The following is a 20862-nucleotide window of genomic DNA, read 5'->3' as shown; positions in this document are numbered from 1 at the left end:
CTGAATCTTGATTTCCTCAGTGATAAAATGGGAACAATACTGTGCCACTTAAGGTTAGTTGTGAGGGTCACATGAAATACGGGCTAGGGAAATACTCTGTAACTGTAAAGCACCGGAGAAACATCCTCACATGATCATTTGTAATAACAATAGTTAAATGAGAAAAAAGAAGCTACCTGCCACCTATGGAGCTGGAGCTTCTCAACACCACTTCTCAGACCCATGCATCCTATAGTAAGTACTTGGTGGTATGCCTAGATGCCACAGCAATTACAAGTGGCATCCTGACAGCAACCAGTTGTCCTGGGTCCCAGGGACAGTTCTAGTTTTGTGATTTTAATAATTTTAGATAAACAGGCTGGGCATGGTGGCTGACACCCCTAATCTCAGCGCTTTGGGAGGCCAAGGCTGGAGGATCACTTGAGTTCAGGAGTTCAAGACCAGCCTGGGCAACATAGTGAGACCTCATCTCTACAAAAAACTTAAATATTAGCTGGGCATGGTGGCATGCACCTGTAGGCCTGGCTACCTGGGAGGCTGAGGCAGGAATATTACTTGAGCCCAGGAGGTCAAGGCTGCTGTGAGCCATGGTTGTGCCACTGCACTCCAGCCTGGGTGAAGTGAGACCCTGTCTCAAAATAATAATAATTAATAATAATAATAAATAATTTTACATAAACGTATCTGTGTGAGTGTAGATTTAAAGGCAATTTACTTTTTACATCTTTATAAGATATACAAACAAAACTGAAAATCAAAATAATTCCTGATTTTTCATTTGGAAAATAAGGTGCCCATAATTACAGCAAGAGAAATGCATATCATACATTTCATGAAGAAGAGGCATACTGATTTGATCCCCAGCAAAACAAATCCTGGAAAATACGGCATTAGTCTTCTATTTTAGCCTAAGCTTTAGTTTTAAAAACTCAGAACTTTTCAGTCAAGACCAAAAGAGGAAAGGGAAAGTTTCAACTTGGAAGTCAAGTTAATGGAAGGCTATTTTTTTTCTTACAGCAGAGATTAGATGGGGGGACCTTCTTTAACACCTTCAGCCTTTTATGTGAAAATAAAGTATGAAAAACTTGCTATTCCTTACATCCTTCCCTCTCCTCCCGCCCTGGGTAATTATTCTTTCTTCCCTCTCTTTGTTCCATCTGATCCTTCTCCAGCAATACATCTGGATCCCTTGCCTTCAATATGTTTCTTCTGAAAGATGATTAGACTTGAAAAAAAATTTTAAACACTTCTTATTCAAATCACTCATAATTGTATCCTAGTATAAAATATTTTTAGACAATTGCTCATCTCGGTCATGGCCCTATAACTAGAAGTTTGAACAACAATTTCATCTATCATTTCAAACCTCTGCTTACACACAGTTTTTAAAATGCCCTGATGAAAGAACTAACCATGGCCAAGCGCAAACACCTCTTCATTCTATTGTACATTTGTATAAGATTAATGAAAGTGGAAAGCTTTAAAGGAAACAGCTTTCTATCTTATTCAGAACCACATGACTGAATTCAATTTTTGCTTCTGCCTGGCAAAAAAAAAAGTGCTATTTGCATGCAGGAAATGACTGAAAATTTGCTGACTGACATGGATGTCAAAACAGATTATTAGGAAACTGTATTTCTCCATTTCTTCCACAAGAATGATAGATACAAATACATTATTGAACAAAACAAGATAACAGGCTTCATTTTGTACCATGGTAAGTCACTGTTGGGCAATGATATCATTAAATCCAGTTCAGGGACTGTAATCTCCAATTTGGCAGCCAGAGACAGGAGTATCGAAAATGAGCCAGCTCCCTCACATAGAAGGACAATCCAAGACTATGAAAATACTTAAGGGGGAAAAAATGACCAAATTGGGATTTCAAAAATCATCAGAAAGAGCCCACCAACACGTACGTGGAGCTGAAGTCGGCCCAGTTATTGGGGGTCGTGGAGGGCTCTGAAGAGGTTACTGCCAAAGGGGCAGGGGTCTCACGCAAGGCCAGTTTGGGGGCAGGGGCAGATGTCGAATCAGTCACTGTTTTCACTGGAGCGGGAACCTCATTTTCTGGGATTTTCTCTGCATAGTTTGCAGGGAACCACCCTGTCTTTCCTTTTAATTCTCCTCCAAGCCAGCCGGGTTCTCCAGTTTGGCTTTCATCCACCTGTAGAAAAAGTCACAACTTTAATTTAAGTAGAACTAAATCAACCCCTGAAGAGACCCAGCACCCAACTACAGGGAAGTCCCAAGCCTCTGCCCTCTTTAGACTGACATATGGCATAGGAATTTCTTCATTTTAGTCCAAGTGTCTGGGAAAAGAGTCTAAGCAGTAATGCTGAAAAAAATGCACTATAATTCAAGTTCTTATTCTCTGTACTTTTTAAAAAAGCCTTACCCCATGCTTTCCTAATAATGGCAGTTGAGACAAAGTGCCTGGAGTCCTGAGGCATGGAATTTAAATATTATGATTTGGGAAGTGACTTGACAGGCTTCATTAGAAAGTCATGTCATTATTAAAAATAATTTGACTTGAGTTTATTACTTAAAGTTGAAAGCAAAGGGTGCAATCAATATAAATTCAGTACTCTTAAAACCTCCAATAACTAAGTAGTATTTATTTCAGTATAGGGACAAGGAAGATTTTTTAAAAAACCATGCCCTTAAATGGTTTCCACGGGAAGCAAAGCTGCCTGCTGCTGTGTTTAGGCATTTAAAAGCTCCATAGACACATGATGAGAAAATTAAGGAAGTGATTATTTACAGCAATAATCAATTTTATTAAGGTCCTGTAGTTTTCTTTCGTATAAATTTAACTAGCATATTCACAAAAGTGCACAGGAAAATACAGAATTATACTGTTTAAAAATTTCACAGAGGCCACTTATTACACCAAATGCTTTTAAGGTTTACATTTTAATTCTGACTCAAATGGATCACCCAAAATGGCCAAAATGATTCTACTTTTCTTTTTTTTTTTTTGAGACGGAGTCTTGCTTTGTCGCCCAGGCTGGAGTGCAGTGGCCGGATCTCAGCTCACTGCAAGCTCCGCCTCCCGGGTTCACGCCATTCTCCTGCCTCAGCCTCCCGAGTAGCTGGAACTACAGGCGCCCGCCACCTCGCCCGGCTAGTTTTTTTGTATTTTTTTAGTAGAGAAGGGGTTTCACCGTATTAGCCAGGATGGTCTCGATCTCCTGTCCTCGTGATCCGCCCGTCTCGGTCTCCCAAAGTGCTGGGATTACAGGCTTGAGCCACCGCGCCCGGCCGATTCTACTTTTCTTTACGAGTTGTCCCTACTATTTTATGAGCAATAGGAGAATGACTTTGGAGGACAATCATATTTGCTATCAGGACATTTATTTTTGGGCCGGGCACGGTGGCTCATACTTGTAATCCCAGAACTTTGGGAGGCTGAGGTGGGCGGGTTACCAGAGGTCAGGAGTTCAAGACCAGCCTGACCAACATGGTGAAACCCCATCTCTACTTAAAATACAAAATCAGCCGGGCATGGTGGCGCATGCCTGTAATCCCAGCTACTTGGGAGGCTGAGGCAGGAGAACTGCTTGAACCCAAGAGACAGAGGTTGCAGTGAGCTGAGATCATGCCATTGCACTCCAGCCTGGGCAACAAGAGTGAAACTCCGTCTCAAAAATAATTTTATTTTCATTATTATAATTCTTATAACGGTTTTATCTTACGAAACCTTATATCTTATTTTACCCCTTCCTATGCTGCCTGAGGAGTAAAACATCAAACACTTCACTGGACATTAAAGTTGCTTCTTAGAAATCAGACATGAGTAGGTAGGGTCTTAACAATGATTTTGGAAAATCTGACAAAATACCAGTTATCTAATCCATTCAAGTATTCAGTAAAATGAATTAAAATAAAGCAAAAAATGATTACATTAAAGAAACCAAACATCTATCTGCATGTACTCAGTGGAGAGTGAGTAATAGGGTTCATTACTTATTAGCTTATTTGAATTAATAAATGCTTGGGGTAGAGGTGGAGAAAACAGAATGCAAGGCAAGGCTTACTACTGAATTCTACCTGTTATTTACAAAATATTCGGCAAGTAGGGGATGCCTGATTGCTGCTCCACTTTAGGGAAACTTTATCATCACAGATAAAAGCAATTTTTAAAGCTGAGAATTCTCCAAACAACCAAAAAAGGAGTTCTCTTGCATAAATGCAATAACATTTCCAAAGGTTGAATTTTTGGCTTCACAGCTCTTTCATTTCTGCTCGCACTCACACCCACATGAACACACCAGCCACTTTCCAGTCATTGTTTTGTTCTTACTGTTCTTTTTCTGGGCAGCCCCAACTGTTTCTCTAGATGAGGATTTAAGATAAATTCTCCCCCATTTGGATCTTCTTTTACGCTAAACTCAAATGGCTAGATGTCTTTCCTGCCTTGTTTACATTTTGGTGATATGGTGCACACTATAACTTTGCAGCTGCTCCATACTGGAAACATAGCCAGGTCCTGCCAGACTTCTCAGCAGGCTCAATAGTCAAGACCAGCCAACTTGGTTCTAGGACCAAAGGTGATGTCAGGCAGGAGTGGGTTAGGAGCATGAGCCAAACACACAATAATTTAGTGTCAAGACTGTGAAGTGCAATGATCAAGAACAGGGTTCTGCAGTTAGACCATCTCACTTTAAGTGCTAGTTCTACAATCTATTAACTGGTTGACTTTGGGCAAGTTTAATCTCATGGCACCTCAGTTTTTTCGTCTGTAAAATGGGGATAATAAAAATACCTGTCTTATTATAATGCTCACTGTGAGGACTGACAAATATTTACACCAATGCCTGGCAGACTAAAAGTGTTACTTTTTTTTTTTTTTTTTTGAGATGGAATCTTACTCTTGTCACCCAGACTAGAGTACAGTGGCACAATCTCAGCTCACTGCAACCTCTGCCTCTTGGGTTTAAGCAATTCTCCTGCCTCAGCCTCCCAAGTAGCTGGGATTACAGGCACCCACCACCATACCCGGCTGATTTTTGTACTTTTAGTAGAGACGGGGTTTCACCATGTTGGCCAGGCTGGTCTCGAACTCCTGACCTCAGGTCATCTGCCCGCCTAGGTCTCCCAAAGTTCTGGGATTACAGGCGTGAGCCACTGCACCAGGCCAGATTTTTTTTTTTTTAAATTATCTCTCCTGCTGTCCGGCTCCGATGTTGTGCTATAGTTCTCTTACTTGGGATTCTGTCCTGTTCTAAAAGCCTGGTCTTGACTTTACCTTCACTCTAGGTAACAATATCCTTCTCTGTTCAGTAGTTCCCTACTCTAACTGCCTGGCACCCTACTCCCTCTAGGTTTCTCTAGGTTTACCTTCTTGCTATAAGCAATCCTTTAGGGGCTCAAGTGGATCCCTCGATTGATGGGAACTCCTACTCGTCTGCTCATTTGGATCTCCTCAAAGGTCAGCTGCTTCGCTTAATTATGTCCCATCATCTATCGTCACTCCCTTGAAACACAGGGTATTGACTGGTTAATAAGACTTTTAGGCCAGGTGCAGTGGCTCACTCCTGTAATCCCAGCACTTTGGGAAGCCAAGGTGGGTGGATCACTTGAGGTCAGGAGTTTCAGATCAGCCTAGGCAACATGGTAAAACCCCGTCTCTACAAAAAAAATACAAAAATTAGCTGGGCGTGGTGGCGCATGCCTGTAATTCCAGCTACTTGGGAGGCTGAGGCAGACAATTGCTTAAACCCAGGAGGTGGAGGTTGCAGTGAGCCAAAATCGTACCACTGCAGTCCAGCCTGTCTCCAAAAAAAAAAAAAAAGACTTTTGGTGGACATCTGGAATGTGATCTGAAGCCCTGGGGAAATGTCCTCCCCCTCCAGTAAACTGATAACACCCAGCCTGTCCCCAGATATGGTAGAAAGTCTGCTGGTGCAGTGTACACCTAGGAGTGAAGGAGGGGGCCATATCAGCCTCTTATCTCCATAAGAGCTTCTCCCAGCCCTAAGGACAACAGTGAAATCAGCATTTCACTTTTAAGCAAAGAAATCTGCTGGTCTCAACAGCCCCCCAAACAATAGTCTCAATTAGTTTAATTTACTCTTATAAGTATACATCAGTTTTAATAAATTATTACAGTTTAAGGTTCAGAGGATGCAAGAGACATTCATTCTTAACACCCAAATTAAATTAACCACTTAGAAAGGTCAACATATGAAAATAAAATATATTTCTTCCTGGATTTGGAAAACTCCCCAAAATGTCAATCCAATTCTGGAAAACATAAGATTATGGCAGGCCAAGAAGTAGGAACACAAACGGCTTTGTAATATGACTGGTTCCAACGTGGACTTTTTACACAATGTACATTTACCTACTGGGGACTATAAGGAGATGTTATTATTAACAATCTTGGTCTCAATACAATTTCATTTATCAGCCACACTGTAACACCCCAACGTATTTGGGGGTAATTCGAGTGAAACAGCGTTAAAGTGAAGTACAAACACCAGATATTGCTCACATTTCTGGGACTATGTTTCAGAGCTGGTCTACAAAATGTTAGTAATTACACACTGCATATTGTAGCTCACTGATGCAACAGTCAAATATACACAGCAGCCACTTCAGGTTCAAGTCCATTTGGCAAAGGCTGATAATATTACATGTCTTTTCTCAATTTTTATATGCTCAATGGCTGCCATCTTCATTAGATGAGATTAATATTTCTAAAATCTCTGACCCTGTCACAAAGGAGGGAAGCAGAAATTCCTTTTTCCCTCACAGAACACGATAAACAAGTGTAGCAAACAGGTTTAGCCTGTGTATTCAGACCAGCTGACAGTGGCTGCATGGGATGTGTTGAGGAGTGCAGGTAGCAAAACATTTTTCATGGATTCGCTGGTTCTGAAATATAAGGTTTCTCCCCCAAATTCCTAGATGAGGATATTAAAATTCTTTCTTTTTTTTTTTTTTTGGATGGAGTCTCGCTCTGCTGCCAGGCTGGAGTGCAGCAGCGTGATCTCGGCTCCCTGCAAGCTCTGCCTCCTGGGTTCACGCCATTCTCCTGCCTCAGCCTCCCAAGTAGCTGGGACTACAGGCGCCTGCCATGACGCCTGGCTTTTTTTTTTTTTTTTTTTAGTAGAGATGGTGTTTTACCGTGTTAGCCAAGATGGTCTCAATCTCCTGACCTCGGGATCCGCCCACCTCGGCCTCCCCAAGTGCTGGGATTACAGGCATGAGCCACCGTACCTGGCCTTAAAACTCTTTCTAAAGCTCCATCCTGGAGGTTGGCAAATTTTGCCTGTGTTGCAAATACTCAAATCTGCCACTGTAGCACACAATATGTGAATGAAGGAGCCTGGCTGTGTTCCAATAAAACTTTATTACAAAACAGGCAGTGATTGGGCCAGATGTGAGCCAACCCTGTAATCATGTGTATACTGGTCCCTCAAAACCGCAGTGATATTATGGCCAATTGTTACTAAATGAGCTGCGTTCTGATGTTTAATCTATGGAAATCTATGGAAGGTAGAGAAAAAGGTATTGTTGGCTACATTTTTAAAAATGTCTGTCAAGAGAAGAAAAGGAAAACAATGAGTTAAAAATTGGTATAAGAGTAACACTAAGACAATTTCCAGAATGAACTGACTAGCTAATGACTAATAACTACTAAAGAAGTCCATTCTTCCTTGGGTATTTTTAAGAGGATATTTTCTAGAAATGATTTAGGATTAGTCCTGACATGAACAAGAGATTAAGTTAGATCAGTGGTTCCTGAAATTGACTCCCTAACAGAACCACCTGGTCGGACTTTTGAATGCTGTATATGCAGTCAAGTTCCCACAATCTCTGGGGATGAGCCCTGGCGTGGTTATTTTTTGGAAGCTCCCTCAGCAATCTGGATGCATTCAGGCCTGCACCAGTCCAAGGATAGCATTTAAACCAAGCTTGTCCAACCCACAGCCCATGGGCTGCCACCAAGCGTATCCAACCCACAGCCCACGGGCTGCATGTGGCCCAGGACAGCTCTAATGCGGCCTAACACAAATTCATCAACTTTCTTAAAACATTATGAGATTTTTTTGTGATTTTTTTAAAGTTCATCAGCTATTGTTACTGTTAGTGTATTTTATGTGTGGCCTAAGACAATTCTTGCAATGTGGCCCATGAAAGCCAAAAGACTGTACTGATTTAGACACCCAGCCTGTGTTCTCAACACAAACTTCAAAAAAAAGGAGTGAGCATAGGTCTTCTCGTCTCTTATGTTCTACTAATATGTTACGGATGTCAAACTTGATTTAATTCACCCTCCAAGAATTGAGACTTCCAGATCAAGAGAGGCCATATATTTTCTAAACATCTAAGCCTTAGCCATCAAGGTCAAACTCAATTGGAAAGCATTCAGTCTTCCCTGAGCACATCACTTCACACTGATTCCTCTCCTTTTTTAAATTCCTAGCAGAGTTAGTGAATATTTATTGAGAACTTCATCAAATATTGGCCTTTTCATGTGTTCCTCTAGATTTTTCTAAAAAGATTTTAAACATATGAATGGTTGACTTGATAATTTTCTATTATCAACAGCACTGAGAATAGTGCTATATACAAGGTATCACATTAAATTTTTGTTAACCATGAAAATTATAGTTTTGGATAAAACCGCGCTAAGTTTTCTAAAAGCAAATTATTTTAAGGCTAAGACTGCCTACATTGAAAAAGAAAACACTGTCACATTGTTAGACTTCTAAAAATTGAACATATTATAGTAACCTATGTCCCAAAGATGTTTGAGGAATCTGAGAATCTGATGATGACTGTGCCCACAAAAGTAAAAGTGAACCCCAGATTTTTCAACCTAGAGAGACTGACAGTAAAGTTGTACTACATGTTTCATGCTCCTTGTTTGTTACCTGCAAAATTCATGAAATTAAAAAAATACAAACCTGTTGCTATTAGATGTCAATATCTAACTTTTTGCATTGATTGTTATCCTCACAATGATAACACAGTTGAATGGCACCTGGAGTATCACAATGCATTTTGTAGTACAAAATTGAAACACTGCTGTCCCTTCCGCAAGCCAACTAATTATGCCTAGTAGTACATTCTACATTTCATTACATATTTAGGAGGTCTGGGATAAAATAAACACTATTACAGTCCTGGGTAGATATTCTCTGTTATACTTGTCCTTAATTTATTTTTAGTTTTATTAAAAATTATAAATTAAATACATTTATAAAAATGAAAATAACATAGAAGTCTATAAAATTCAACATGAAAGCCCCTTCTTTACTGCCCAGTGGTAACCATTGTTAACAGTTTGATACATATATTTCAAAATTGTTAACATTACATAAACACATGAATACATATATAGTTTTATTTCTAACCAAATGCAATTATGCTGCACATATTCTGTTTTGAAGGAAATCTTATTTGTATATGTGATCTATATAAGTTTTAATCTTCATTTTTTTTTTTAGTTATATCATAATTTATTTAAACCATCCCTTTACTGATGGACATTGGGCTGTTTATTTCTTTTACTAACACCACTGCAGTGAACATCCACATACACACATATTTGTGCATGTGCCCAAAAGAGGAAGGAAAAGCATGAGAGGAAGGAGAAAAATAGACTTTCTGGGGCAGAGGGAATGAGAATTTTAAATCTAAACAGGCACTGCCAAATTGCCCTCCAAATCACTTAACCAATTTATACAACCATGCTAACAATGCATATTATATTCACTGTCCTATACTCTTGACAAAGCTGGATATTACCAGACTTTTAAACTTGCTCATTTGATAGAGGAACAATGCTATTTTGTTTTCTAACTTGCATTTTTCTGATCGCTCAAGAAGCTAAGCATCTTTTCATGTATTTTTTAAATAACTGACTTTTTACTTCATCTGTGAATGTCCCTTCCCATCCTCTGCCAATTGTTTAAGGCTTATGGGTGTCTTTCAAAGTTAACTGTTTGGAATCTTTATGTAACAGGGGTAACCCTTTATGTAACCCTTGGTCTCATATATTTTGAAATACAGACATTTTAATTTTTGCATATTGTCAACTGTCCATTTTTGCCTCTTACGACTTCTGGTTTTATAGCTTAAAAGGCCTTTCTTAGCCAGAAAATTATTCCAATAGTCTCCTTAAAAGTTTTTTCTTCCCAGAATTGTATCTTTTATGTTTAATCTACTTGGAACTCCTTTTTGTCTATGGCCTGAGATGAAGACTTGACCTAATTCCTTGCCAAACACAGAGCATTCAAGTTAGTCCTTAAAAGGAATCTAGCAAAAAGAAACCCAGTACACAAACTGAGAAGACTTATGACTTACTTTTTTTTTTTAAGCACAACCTACTACACAGATTCAAACACATTTTTACTGCCACAACAACACCCAGAGATATGTGTACTTACACAGAATTCAAGTGACTTAAAAGGACAAAACATTGAATAAGATGCAGACTTCCTGACAGTTAGGCAACACTTACCCATTCCCCTTTAACCTCCACCAGGAAAGCAAAGGTTTGAAAGCAAGGCAAAATATATGTTTAATGACATGCTTTATTCTTACAGCATATCTAAACTCTACGCATCTCATCAAGCTGGTGGTTAACTAGCCAATTCGAGGAAAAGGTTTCAACAGGCCTAGGATTATAGGTGAAGCCCAAATACGTTACCGAAAAAGAGCAACACTTTCTCATCAAGATACAGATCACCTGCAACATTTCCTTATCATAACATTTCACAACGTTCCCTTACTTCAGGATGAGAGCGAGCTGCTTCTCTGCACCTTGTGTTGCAAGAAAATCCGGTCTCAAAAATATTAGGCTGGTTTGTTTAACGTTAAAAAAATTGTAATGAGGTCCTCACTGATGTGACCTTGTATTTTCAGAAATTTTAGATCCCTATTACATGGTATTTACATATTTTACAATTAATCTGCTTTACAGGATACACTACTTCAAATATGAGGCAGTATGAGTAAAGTAGCTTCAGGCTATTAGAAACCACGGTGTAGGAAACAGCAGGTGGTGAAGTTAGAAGAAAGCTGACAAACATGCCCTGCTGACTCGAGTTACTGTTTCTGTGTACAGAGTGGAGTGCCCAAACCAACAGTTCTTTCTGTAAAGGATGAATAAGGCTGGCACCCAGCATGTTTCAGTCAATAACTGTGTGCTGAATGAAGCCATGGAGTATATTTGAAGAAGTTTTCACTATTGTTAAGGTGATTTTAATTTTTAAAGATCTGGAGCCTGGGCAACATAGGGAGACCCTATCTCTACAAAAAAATAAAAAAATAAAAATTAGCTGGGTGTGGTGGCACACACCTCTGAGCTACTCAGGAGGCTGAGGCAGGAGGATCACTTGAGCCTGGGAGGTGGAGGCTGCAGTGAGCCAAGATCATGCCACTGCACTCCAGCCTAGGTGACAGAATGAGACCTTGTCTCAAAAAAAAAAAAAAAAAAAAAAAAAAAAAAAAAAAAAAAAAAAAAGGAAAAGAAAAGAAAAGAAAAGAAAAAATAATTTGCGATCTTTGGCCTTGCTTCTTCTAGCCCATGGTAATTACAGAGAAAGCAGCGCTATTAGGATAAAAGGGGACATAGGAATTGATTTCTCTAAGTGCCAAATATATTGTTATTTCTACATATTTTAGCCTATTAAAGATCCACAGATATGATGTGTATATGGCAAGATGAATGCATGAGTAATAGTATAATCACCTGTACAACACCCTTTATATTTCAAAGACATACAGTCCTTGGGCAAGAAACATGTTTGTTTCAATTGTTAACTTTCATAGTTCTTTACAAATTCTAGGCCAGGCATGGTGGCTCATGCCTGTAATTTCAGCACTTTGGGAGGCTGACATGGGAGGATCGTTGGACCCAGGCAATTCAAGACCAGCCTGGGCAACACGGAGAAACCCTGTCTCTACAAAAAATACAAAAATTAGCTGGTTATAGTGGTGCACGCCTGTGGTTCCAGCTACTTGGGAGGATGAGGTGGGAGAATCGCTTTGCTTGAGCCCGGGAGGCAGAGGTTGCAGGGAGGCAGAGGTTGCAGTGAGCCAGTATCGTGCCACTGCACTCCAGCCTGGGCAACAGAGCGAGAAGTTGTGTCAACAACAACAAAAAAAGCTAAATTATCTTTAAAAAAAAAAAGTGCTAAGAGTAATGCAAAGTTGACGACTTCTAAGACTCTAAAAGTGAGTAACTAGAACAAGGAACTACCATTTTCTTTTAGAAAATGATTTAGATCAACCATGTTGTTTGATTTTCTTTCTTAAACTGGTTCCTATAGTTTTAGTCACATCATAAGATTGTTATTAAAGGAAAGAAACAGTAACAAAGTAAAATTCTAAATTATTTTCTGTTTCAGAGTAGGAAAGCAGATTAACTGTATAATTCATTACTCTTTTTACATAATTCAAAGTTTACATAATTAAAAGGAAAAAAGATGCTCTGATGCAAAGATACAAAAATTTTTACAATTATGAGAATGATGATAGAGTGTTCTGCACTTATAACTATTTCTTAAAGACTCCTGGCCTCCTCCCACCTTGGAGGATCCTAGTGTGTGTGTATATATATGTACATATGCACACTAGTATATATTACATATATAATATATATACACATGCATGCTAGTATATAGTCTATACATCATATATATGTATTACATATATATTTATACTTATAGTATATAAGTAGTAATCTAAACTCTGAAATTATCAGACATTTATAGATTTAAAAATAAGAACACATTGTCTTTACCAACTGAATTTTAAAGTGATGTTGGGATACATTTTTTAAATGCCATCTTTCATTTTAATAAAAAAGAAAGAAGACTGAGCTTACACTTTAAAACTCTAGATGCTGAATTATTGGGTTTCATACTCACTGACAATCTTACAATTGTTGGATAAAGTGAAACAAGAGGACAGAGGCTAATCTTCAACAGAAATGACCCTCTCACTGGAGTCTTTCTTACCATGACTATGTCTCCTGGCTGGATAGTGATTTCATCATGGCTTCTGGATTCAAAGGGGTACAGTGCCCGGTAATATACCACTTTTACGTTTTCCTGTGCAGAAATGGTAAGTGGACCTTTTTCTGTTTACAAAAAAGGTGGGGGGACAAAAATAAATAATTACAGAGAACACAAATGTATGACAACAAGCCAAACAACTAACCTCTCCTCTATTGCCTATCTTCACCTCTGAACTATTTCCCTCCATTCAAGGAATTTCTGAAACGCATACTGACTGCCAAAGCAGAGCCAAATCTGACGTCAGCAACTCAAACCCATCAGAGAGTTCATTGGTGACTCCCTCTAAACAAAGGTCATTCCAAGGCTGAGTGCAGCCAGGCTTCCTAAAGGTTCCTTGTCTCTGCCTCTTGGGTGGGGCTCTAGCAGTGCAGATCTGTAAAGCATCAATACCCGCCTCCTCCCTACCCAGCGTGTTGAGTACAATGTAGCAGTTAGGATACGACCCAAAGTCTGAATCAGCCAAGGAGCAAACTTGTTTGGGAGGGAACAGAGGCACCAGTTTCCATACCAAAACATAAAAAAGCAGATGTTTTAGGCTCTTTAACATGGTCATATAAAACCTAAGTGCTGATTTCAGTTATAGTGATAATCCCCGATGAAGAAACTCTTCCTCTACATTTCTTTGGGAAATAATGAGCCTAAGGATGAACCCTAGATGAAAATAATTTAGATTTTAAATGAAACAAAATGTTTAAACATGCACATGAGCAGAGGATATTTTGCATTCTGGTTAGCAACAACTAATAACAGACCTTTGGGCATTTTTACTCAAGAGCTACAAGTATTTTGACATATAACTCTCTTATCTGGAAAGCAATGAGGGTAAAGTATTATCTCCACATGATTTTGAACTGTATGACATGCAAGACTACCTACTGACTTAAGGCGAAAAAACAAATCTTCACTTTATACTAGGAGGACGCATGAAGAACTTAAACTGCCTAAGCTCAATGGTGAAATTATTTTCAGGTAGAAAAAAACTATCAAAAAATTAATTTTCCCCTCCTATGACATGGTTGCTACTGTGTAGGTCTGATGACCTGCCAGTCTTTCCCCTGGACTGCACGCATCTGAACGCAGGTAGGTGCCTAATGCAGCTCCATACCTCACGCCCATCTCTGCCCACTATGCAGCTGGGAACCAGTAAACCTTTACAGAATAGCTTGAAAGTGTTTTTTCTTTCTTTTCTTTCTGTATACTGCAGCACTAAAGAAGCACACGGATGACCAAGCAAAATTGGTATAATTTACCACACAAAGAAAAAGCAACGACTTGCTTCCGCTGAGCATTATTTGCAAAACTGTACGATCACACAACCACACAAGAATCTTAAATACATTCTAGCTTACATCTGTTATTATAAAGGATAGCTTTTTCTAGCTATTCCAATTAGATCAGTCTTTCATTTATCTCTCTTTGTTCAGTCTTTTATTTATCCTTTTCTTTTAAAAAAAAAGACAAATTAGGCCAGGCATGGTGGCTCATGCTTGTAATTTCAGTACTCTGAAAGGCCAAGGTGGGAGGATTGCCTGAGGCCAAGAGTTGAAGACCAATCTGGGCAACAAAGTTAGAACTGCATCTGTACAAAAAAAAAAATTAGCTGGGCATGGTGGTACACACCTATAGTCCCAGCTCCTTGGGAGGCTAAGACAGGAGGATTGCTTAAACCCAAGAGTTTGAGGCTGCAGTGCACTATGACTGTGCCACTGCACTCTAGCCTAGGTGACAGAGTGAGACTGTCTCAAAGTAAAAAGAAAAGAGAAGTAAAGAAAAGAAAAAGCAAATTATGTTCAAAGGACAAAACGCTGCCACTTTTCAAAAAGTAAAAGCAGTTTTATGCAATGCAGAGCGAAGACAGCGAATACCCCATCAGTGGAGGCAAGGGTGAAAGGTGCCACTTTCTGTTGCAGAAACAGCTCAGAAATTCCAGGGAGGGAAATAACAAACCAGAGAAACAGCAGGTATCTTTTGCAGCATGTAAGACCAGTGGAACTTCACACCACTTGTTAACTCTGCAGAGGACTCGTGGATGCTGGTGTAATGTGGGCCAGAGGCTGGCATGGTGATGGGAGAATTACATAGATCTCAACTGACCCTGGGGAAAGAAGAGCTGCCATGCTCAAAACAAGAGACTGAAGTTCTCATCTGTTAATGTAGCCAAGACAGGTCCTGATGAGATATGGGCGTTTTTCAGGAGGATCTGGGAGAGAAGATGACTTATTTTCTAGAATTATTTTTGGCTTCTAATACCTGAAGTGGACCAGGGTGCCTGGACAGCTGGCTTAGCTGGTTCTTGGTGCTGATGGAAAAGCCGACCCAGCTTATCTTGTGCTTCCTGTTTGCCTTTCTCCTCCCCATCCTTCTTTTTGATACTCTCCTCCCTTTTCAGTTTTTCCTCCTCGTGGAGTTTTCTTGGTCGCTGATGCTCATCCTCCTGCTGCACATGCTCCAGCCACTGCTTGTCCCTTTCCTGAGCTCGTCTGCCAACAAACACACTTGATTACAGCAAGGAAGCAACTCTAAGTTAACACTACTGTTGCCTCTTTTCACAAAAAAAGCTCCATCCAGTAAATGGGATGGGAAACATCAAGGGAACACTGTTCTTCAGACGGGGCAACTGAATCAGGGCTTCAGTTCTGAGTGAGAAGAAATCACATGATTTAGGAAAACACAGAAAATTTCTGATGTATTTTATAAAGTGGTTACAAGAGTAAGAAACATACTTCTTAATAATGAAGCTGGTATTAAACTGACCAAACAGAGCCATAAAACACAGAGAACATAACTTCTATAAAAATAAAATACACCCAACACTGTAAATGAAATATCACTTAAAATAAGTACATGATCAATCAGATCACTAAAATTTCCCCCCAGCAAAGGGTACAACACATTTACATGCACACATGTTGCTCCCCAAACCTGAAGCTGAAAGCAAGGGATTGTTTTATTGACTTCAACTACTTTGATTTTGTTTTTCAAAGTAGCTACCACAAATAGATAATTGTAATTAAATCTAGGCCTTGAAATTTTTTTTTTTTTTTTTTTTTTGAGATGGAGTCTCGCTGTGTCACCCAGGCTGGAGTGCAGTGGCCGGATCTTGGCTCACTGCAAGCTCCGCCTGCCAGGTTTACACCATTCTCCTGCCTCAGCCTCCCCAGTAGCTGGGACTACAGGCGCCCGCCACCTCACCTGGCTAGTTTTTTTGTATTTTTTAGTAGAGACGGGGTTTCACCGGGTTAGCCAGGATGGTCTCGATCTCCTGACCTCGTGATCCGCCCGTCTCGGCCTCCCAAAGTGCTGGGATTACAGGCTTGAGCCACCGCACCCGGCCTAGGCCTTGAAATTTTTGATGGCCTCAACCTGAAACCCACAGTAAAAGACTGAGAATGATTTTTCTCATTCTATAATACTTTATAAAGTCAGAAAATACTTTAAATGAAACTAATATGTAATAACAAATGATATAATAACAACTAGCTCTCCATATATTAACTCCTTTAAACTGCGAATCAGGTAGGTAGTCTTAGTATTACTCCCATTTTACAAATAAGGAAGCTGGGGCAGAGAATATTAAATGACTTGTCCACATCACACAGTCATATGTGCCTGGGCTTCAATCCCAGGCGGCCTGGTCCCAGAGTCTCCACCCTGAACTGCCATCCTGTGACATGGCTAATGCACACAGGTCATCGGCTAGAATTAGGAATTTGCCACGGGAACATAATTGAAACAAATTATACTTTTATTCTCCATTGTCAAAAAATTACATTTATTTCTACTGTGTATGAATGTGAAATTTTTATGCAGAAGCCTTTAAACTTAAATCTTAAACATTTTATTTACAATTTTAAAGTGTCTTTTAGGAAAGCATAAAACATTTTTTGGAGGGGTAAGGATACTGTTAATCATGACAACAAAAAACCATAATAAAAACAGTGGCCGGGCATGGTGGCTCACGCCTGTAATCCCAGCACTTTGGGAGGCTGAGGAGGGCGGATCACCAGGTTAGGAGTTCTAGACCAGCCAGGAGTTCTAGACCAACATGGTGAAAGCTCATCTCTATTAATAATATAAAAATTAGCTGGGCGTGGTAGCACGCTCCTATAGTCCCAGCTACTTGGGAGGCTGAGGCAGGAGAGTCGGTTGAACCAGGCAGGCAGAGGTTGCAGTGAGCTGAAATCACGCCACTGCACTCCAGCCTGGGTGACAGAGCGAGACTCCGTCTCAAAAAAAAAAAAAATTACTTTATATTTTCTACCAATAAAGGTCACCATATATAGTGTATAACCATCTAATTTCTGAAGTTAATTTGGAGTAGTTTTTGTCTATGTAATTGGAATACATATTACGTATTTTTATTATGCTATTTTCTGTATTATGCTATTTTATGTATTTTATGTATTTTTCTGTATTTTATGTTTATTTCTACTCTGTAGGAATTTCACAGTTCAGTGCAGTATAGTGTGAATAATAAAAGCATTTTATACACTGTGGAGGTAAGAAAAGGATGGAATTAATCAATACATTCAAGGAGAAGACCCTTAGTCTGACCCCCAAGAAAACCATAAAACAATCATGTAAATGGGTTTGGGACCCCAGATACCTCCCCACTGGCACTGAAACACAAACAGACGACTCTACATACCCATAAGAAAGTATGCACAGCTCTCGGCAGGTTAACTGAACTCAGCCCACTAAAGTTAACGACTTGCCTCAAGTATCCGTTTCGTCGTCTTTTTAATCTAATTTCTTTTCTTTTCTTTTCTTTTTCTATTTTTGAGATAGAGTCTCTCTGTTGCCAGGCTAGAGTACAGTGGCATGATCTCAGCTCACTGCAACCTCCATCTCCTGGGTTCAAGTGATCCTCCTGCCTCAGCCTCCCAAGTAGCTGGGACTACAGGCGCGTGCCACAGTGTCCAGCTAATTTTTTATATTTTTAGTAGAAACGGGGTTTCACCATGTTGGCCAGGATGGTCCTAATATCTTGACCTTGTGATCCGCCCACCTTGGCCTCCCAAAGTGCTGGGATTACAGGCGTGAGCCACTGTGCCTGGCCTTAATCTAATTTCAATTACCAACTTTTATAATTTACAGGCTGTCATTGGGACATTTGGTCATTTTTGTTTTGTGGAGTCTAAAATTAACTGACATTTAAAAGGTAAATATCCAGTAACAAAATCAGACACAAATTTCTACAATTTACCACAGTAAGTTACAAGTAAAATAAAATATCACAAACACAAATCTTCAAAAAAAGATAAAACATGTCTGTATCCTATGCACTAAGCAGCAGTGGCAAATGTCCCCCTTTTGTACTAAAGTTTAATTTGCAGTTGAAAAACAGAAGAAGGGAAACAGAGGGGCCCACCCTGACCCTGCTGGAGAAGCCCTGTGTTGGGGCGCTAGCTCAGTGGCTTGGATTTTAAACCAGGCATTCTGACCCCTGTTAGCTCATAGTAAAAGGCTGTGAACTAGAAATGTTATTTTGGCCATTAACATGCAAATGAGCACACCAAATGTCCCAATTTCCTTGTATAATTCCATTTATCTACATAGTAGTAGCTTGAGAGAGCTCTGGGAACTAACCAAAAACTTCAGGGAGTACTGATATATGCAAAGATTTATATATACACGTGTTTGTGTTTGCACTCACACTTCACACGCACACTAAAGACTGAAGGCTCTTTCTGGTGCAGTAACTACTTGGAGAAGCCAGGCAAAGAATAGTAAATCCTCAAAGTTCCTTCCAGATGAGTCCATAATCCAAAGAAGACTCACCTTTGGGCTTCTTCTTTTTGTTTTTCTAATTCTATGATCTTTCGCTCTTGTTCTTTCTGTTTCAGTCGTTCGGCCTCCATGGACTTTTGCTTCTGGAGTTGCTGCTTATTATGTATTTCTCTTAGTTCCTATAATTAACCGAAAAACAGCTCATGTAGTGACATGAGTGACAAATACATCAACTATTTATCAGCATGCAACATTTCATAGTGGGAAGCCTAGGACACTTAGGAGATAACGTTTCAGAGTTGGAAAAAGTCAACTTGGAAAGCTAAAATCACACCACATTTTGACATGACTGATTTCCAAAGGCCACTTCAGATTACATTCTAATGAGCCATACACATTATACCATTTTCCACGATCTGCTCTAGAAGAAACCTGCTAGCGAAGGGCAGAAGGGGAACTCTACTGATAAGGCTCAGCAATCATAATGGAACGTAACCAGTTTCAAGATATGGCGAGGATCATGAATAAAACTTAAGCTTCTTTTGATTATCAATCAACAGCAACCTCTACTGACTCTGAAAATACACAAGCCTCTTCTTCACTCATACCTCCATTCAAACCTCACCTCCACCTTTCACTAAGCTGCCTTAGAACAAATGGACATCTCTTTGCTACTCAATTATTTGACCTCAATTCTTCCCCCAAGGGTCTATTTTCTTCAAATTACACCTCTTTCAGAGCATCTTTTCTTACTAAATCTATCCTTCAAGTTGCTAACTGCCCCAACCTAAACCAGCAATCAGGTTGAAAGTAAAAAGCTATAATTTGATGATGACTACCTTGGATCCAATTTCCTCACTTGATACTAGCTGCAGGAATAGCAGTAATTTCCTTAGCAGGCTACTGAAAATAAAATGCATTCTATGATATTTAAAGTACTCGAGTGACAAGTTTGAACACCTGAAAATATGAAGAACAAGGAAACGTCTGCTGAGGAAGAAACTCCCTGATTCCACAGAAATCAAATAGTCACCAATAGATTGAGTCACTGAAACTCATCTTACTTGGGCCAACAATAAATTAGATGAGTCAAAGTGCCCAGTAGAGCCAACGTATCTTTCCAGTTGATTTCTTGATCTAACCAGGGCTGGTCCTCCCAGTACACGGCCCAGGGATCTCTATGGGGAGATTTAAGACTAAGATTTGCCCTGTCTTCTATCGCTTTTCTCACTGGTGAGACTAGATGGGCAGGTTTCTTCCAGGCCCTAAAATTCCTACCTTTAGATTCATTCAGAGATTGAAAAACAAAGATAGACCATTTGTCTGTAGAAGGTCAGTATTAAAATATGCACTTTTTACTGGAAAAAAATTCTAAGGGTTAGGCTAACCTTTTCCTACTAATTTTGCTAAGGTTAAAGTTAAAATGCATATACAAATGTTTTATAAACTGTAAGTGACACTGAGTGGCTTTAAAAGAGAACAATGAGATAAAAGAAAAAGTTTAACTGGAGATTAGGAGGCTGGGGGAGGTACTTAGGAAGAGGAAGGCATGGGAGGAAAAGGGGAAGGGGAAAGGGGGAAGAAGGAAAAAAAGGAAAGGAAGGAAGGGGGAAGGAGGGAAAAGAAGGGAGGAAGGGACTTCAGTGGGAAACCTAGCAGATGACACTGGGAATATCCAGGCAGGACACAGCAGGAAAAGGTACCTTTGTAAGGCACAAATTGGACTGCTCCCTACGGCAGCAGACCTGACATGTGGAACAGAGGAAAGGGGAAAAGAAGTCTAAGACTGGGAAGCAATGATGAAGTCTCACACTGACTGTTTAAAGTGCTGAGATCAGAAAATCAACCCTAGGGAGAAAGAAGTCCATTTTTCATCATCCTTCTCACTGCCATACCAAGGGATGTAAAACTTAAGTGTTAAAAAATCAGCAGTAGGCCGGGCGCGGTGGCTCAAGCCTGTAATCGGGAGGCGAGACGGGCGGATCAACGAGGTCAGGAGATCGAGAAACCATCCTGGCCTAACACGGTGAAACCCCGTCTCTACTAAAAAAAAAATAACAAAAAAAACTAGCCGGGCGAAGTGGCGGGC

At 39.8% G+C, this 20862-nt stretch overlaps 1 protein-coding gene across 2 annotated transcripts in view; it reads right to left on the bottom strand.

The window, feature by feature from the left end:
• ITSN1 (intersectin 1) overlaps positions 1-20862 on the bottom strand; it is a 247032-nt gene that overhangs the window by 75614 nt on the left and 150556 nt on the right. For both annotated transcript variants that reach the window (XM_017883938.1, XM_017883937.1), the window contains exons 17-20: positions 18825-18952; positions 15294-15523; positions 12984-13105; positions 1920-2167 (exon numbers count right to left, since the gene is read on the bottom strand). In XM_017883938.1, the coding sequence (XP_017739427.1) occupies positions 1920-2167; positions 12984-13105; positions 15294-15523; positions 18825-18952 (728 nt within the window). The remainder of the gene's footprint in view (positions 1-1919; positions 2168-12983; positions 13106-15293; positions 15524-18824; positions 18953-20862) is intronic.

The sequence above is a fragment of the Rhinopithecus bieti genome, unplaced genomic scaffold, assembly GCF_001698545.2.
Source record: "Rhinopithecus bieti isolate Rb0 unplaced genomic scaffold, ASM169854v2 scaffold_13207, whole genome shotgun sequence".
Classification (NCBI taxonomy): Eukaryota; Metazoa; Chordata; class Mammalia; order Primates; family Cercopithecidae; genus Rhinopithecus; species Rhinopithecus bieti.
Note: the sequence above shows the minus strand (reverse complement) of the source record. Positions and strands in the feature narration are given on the sequence as shown.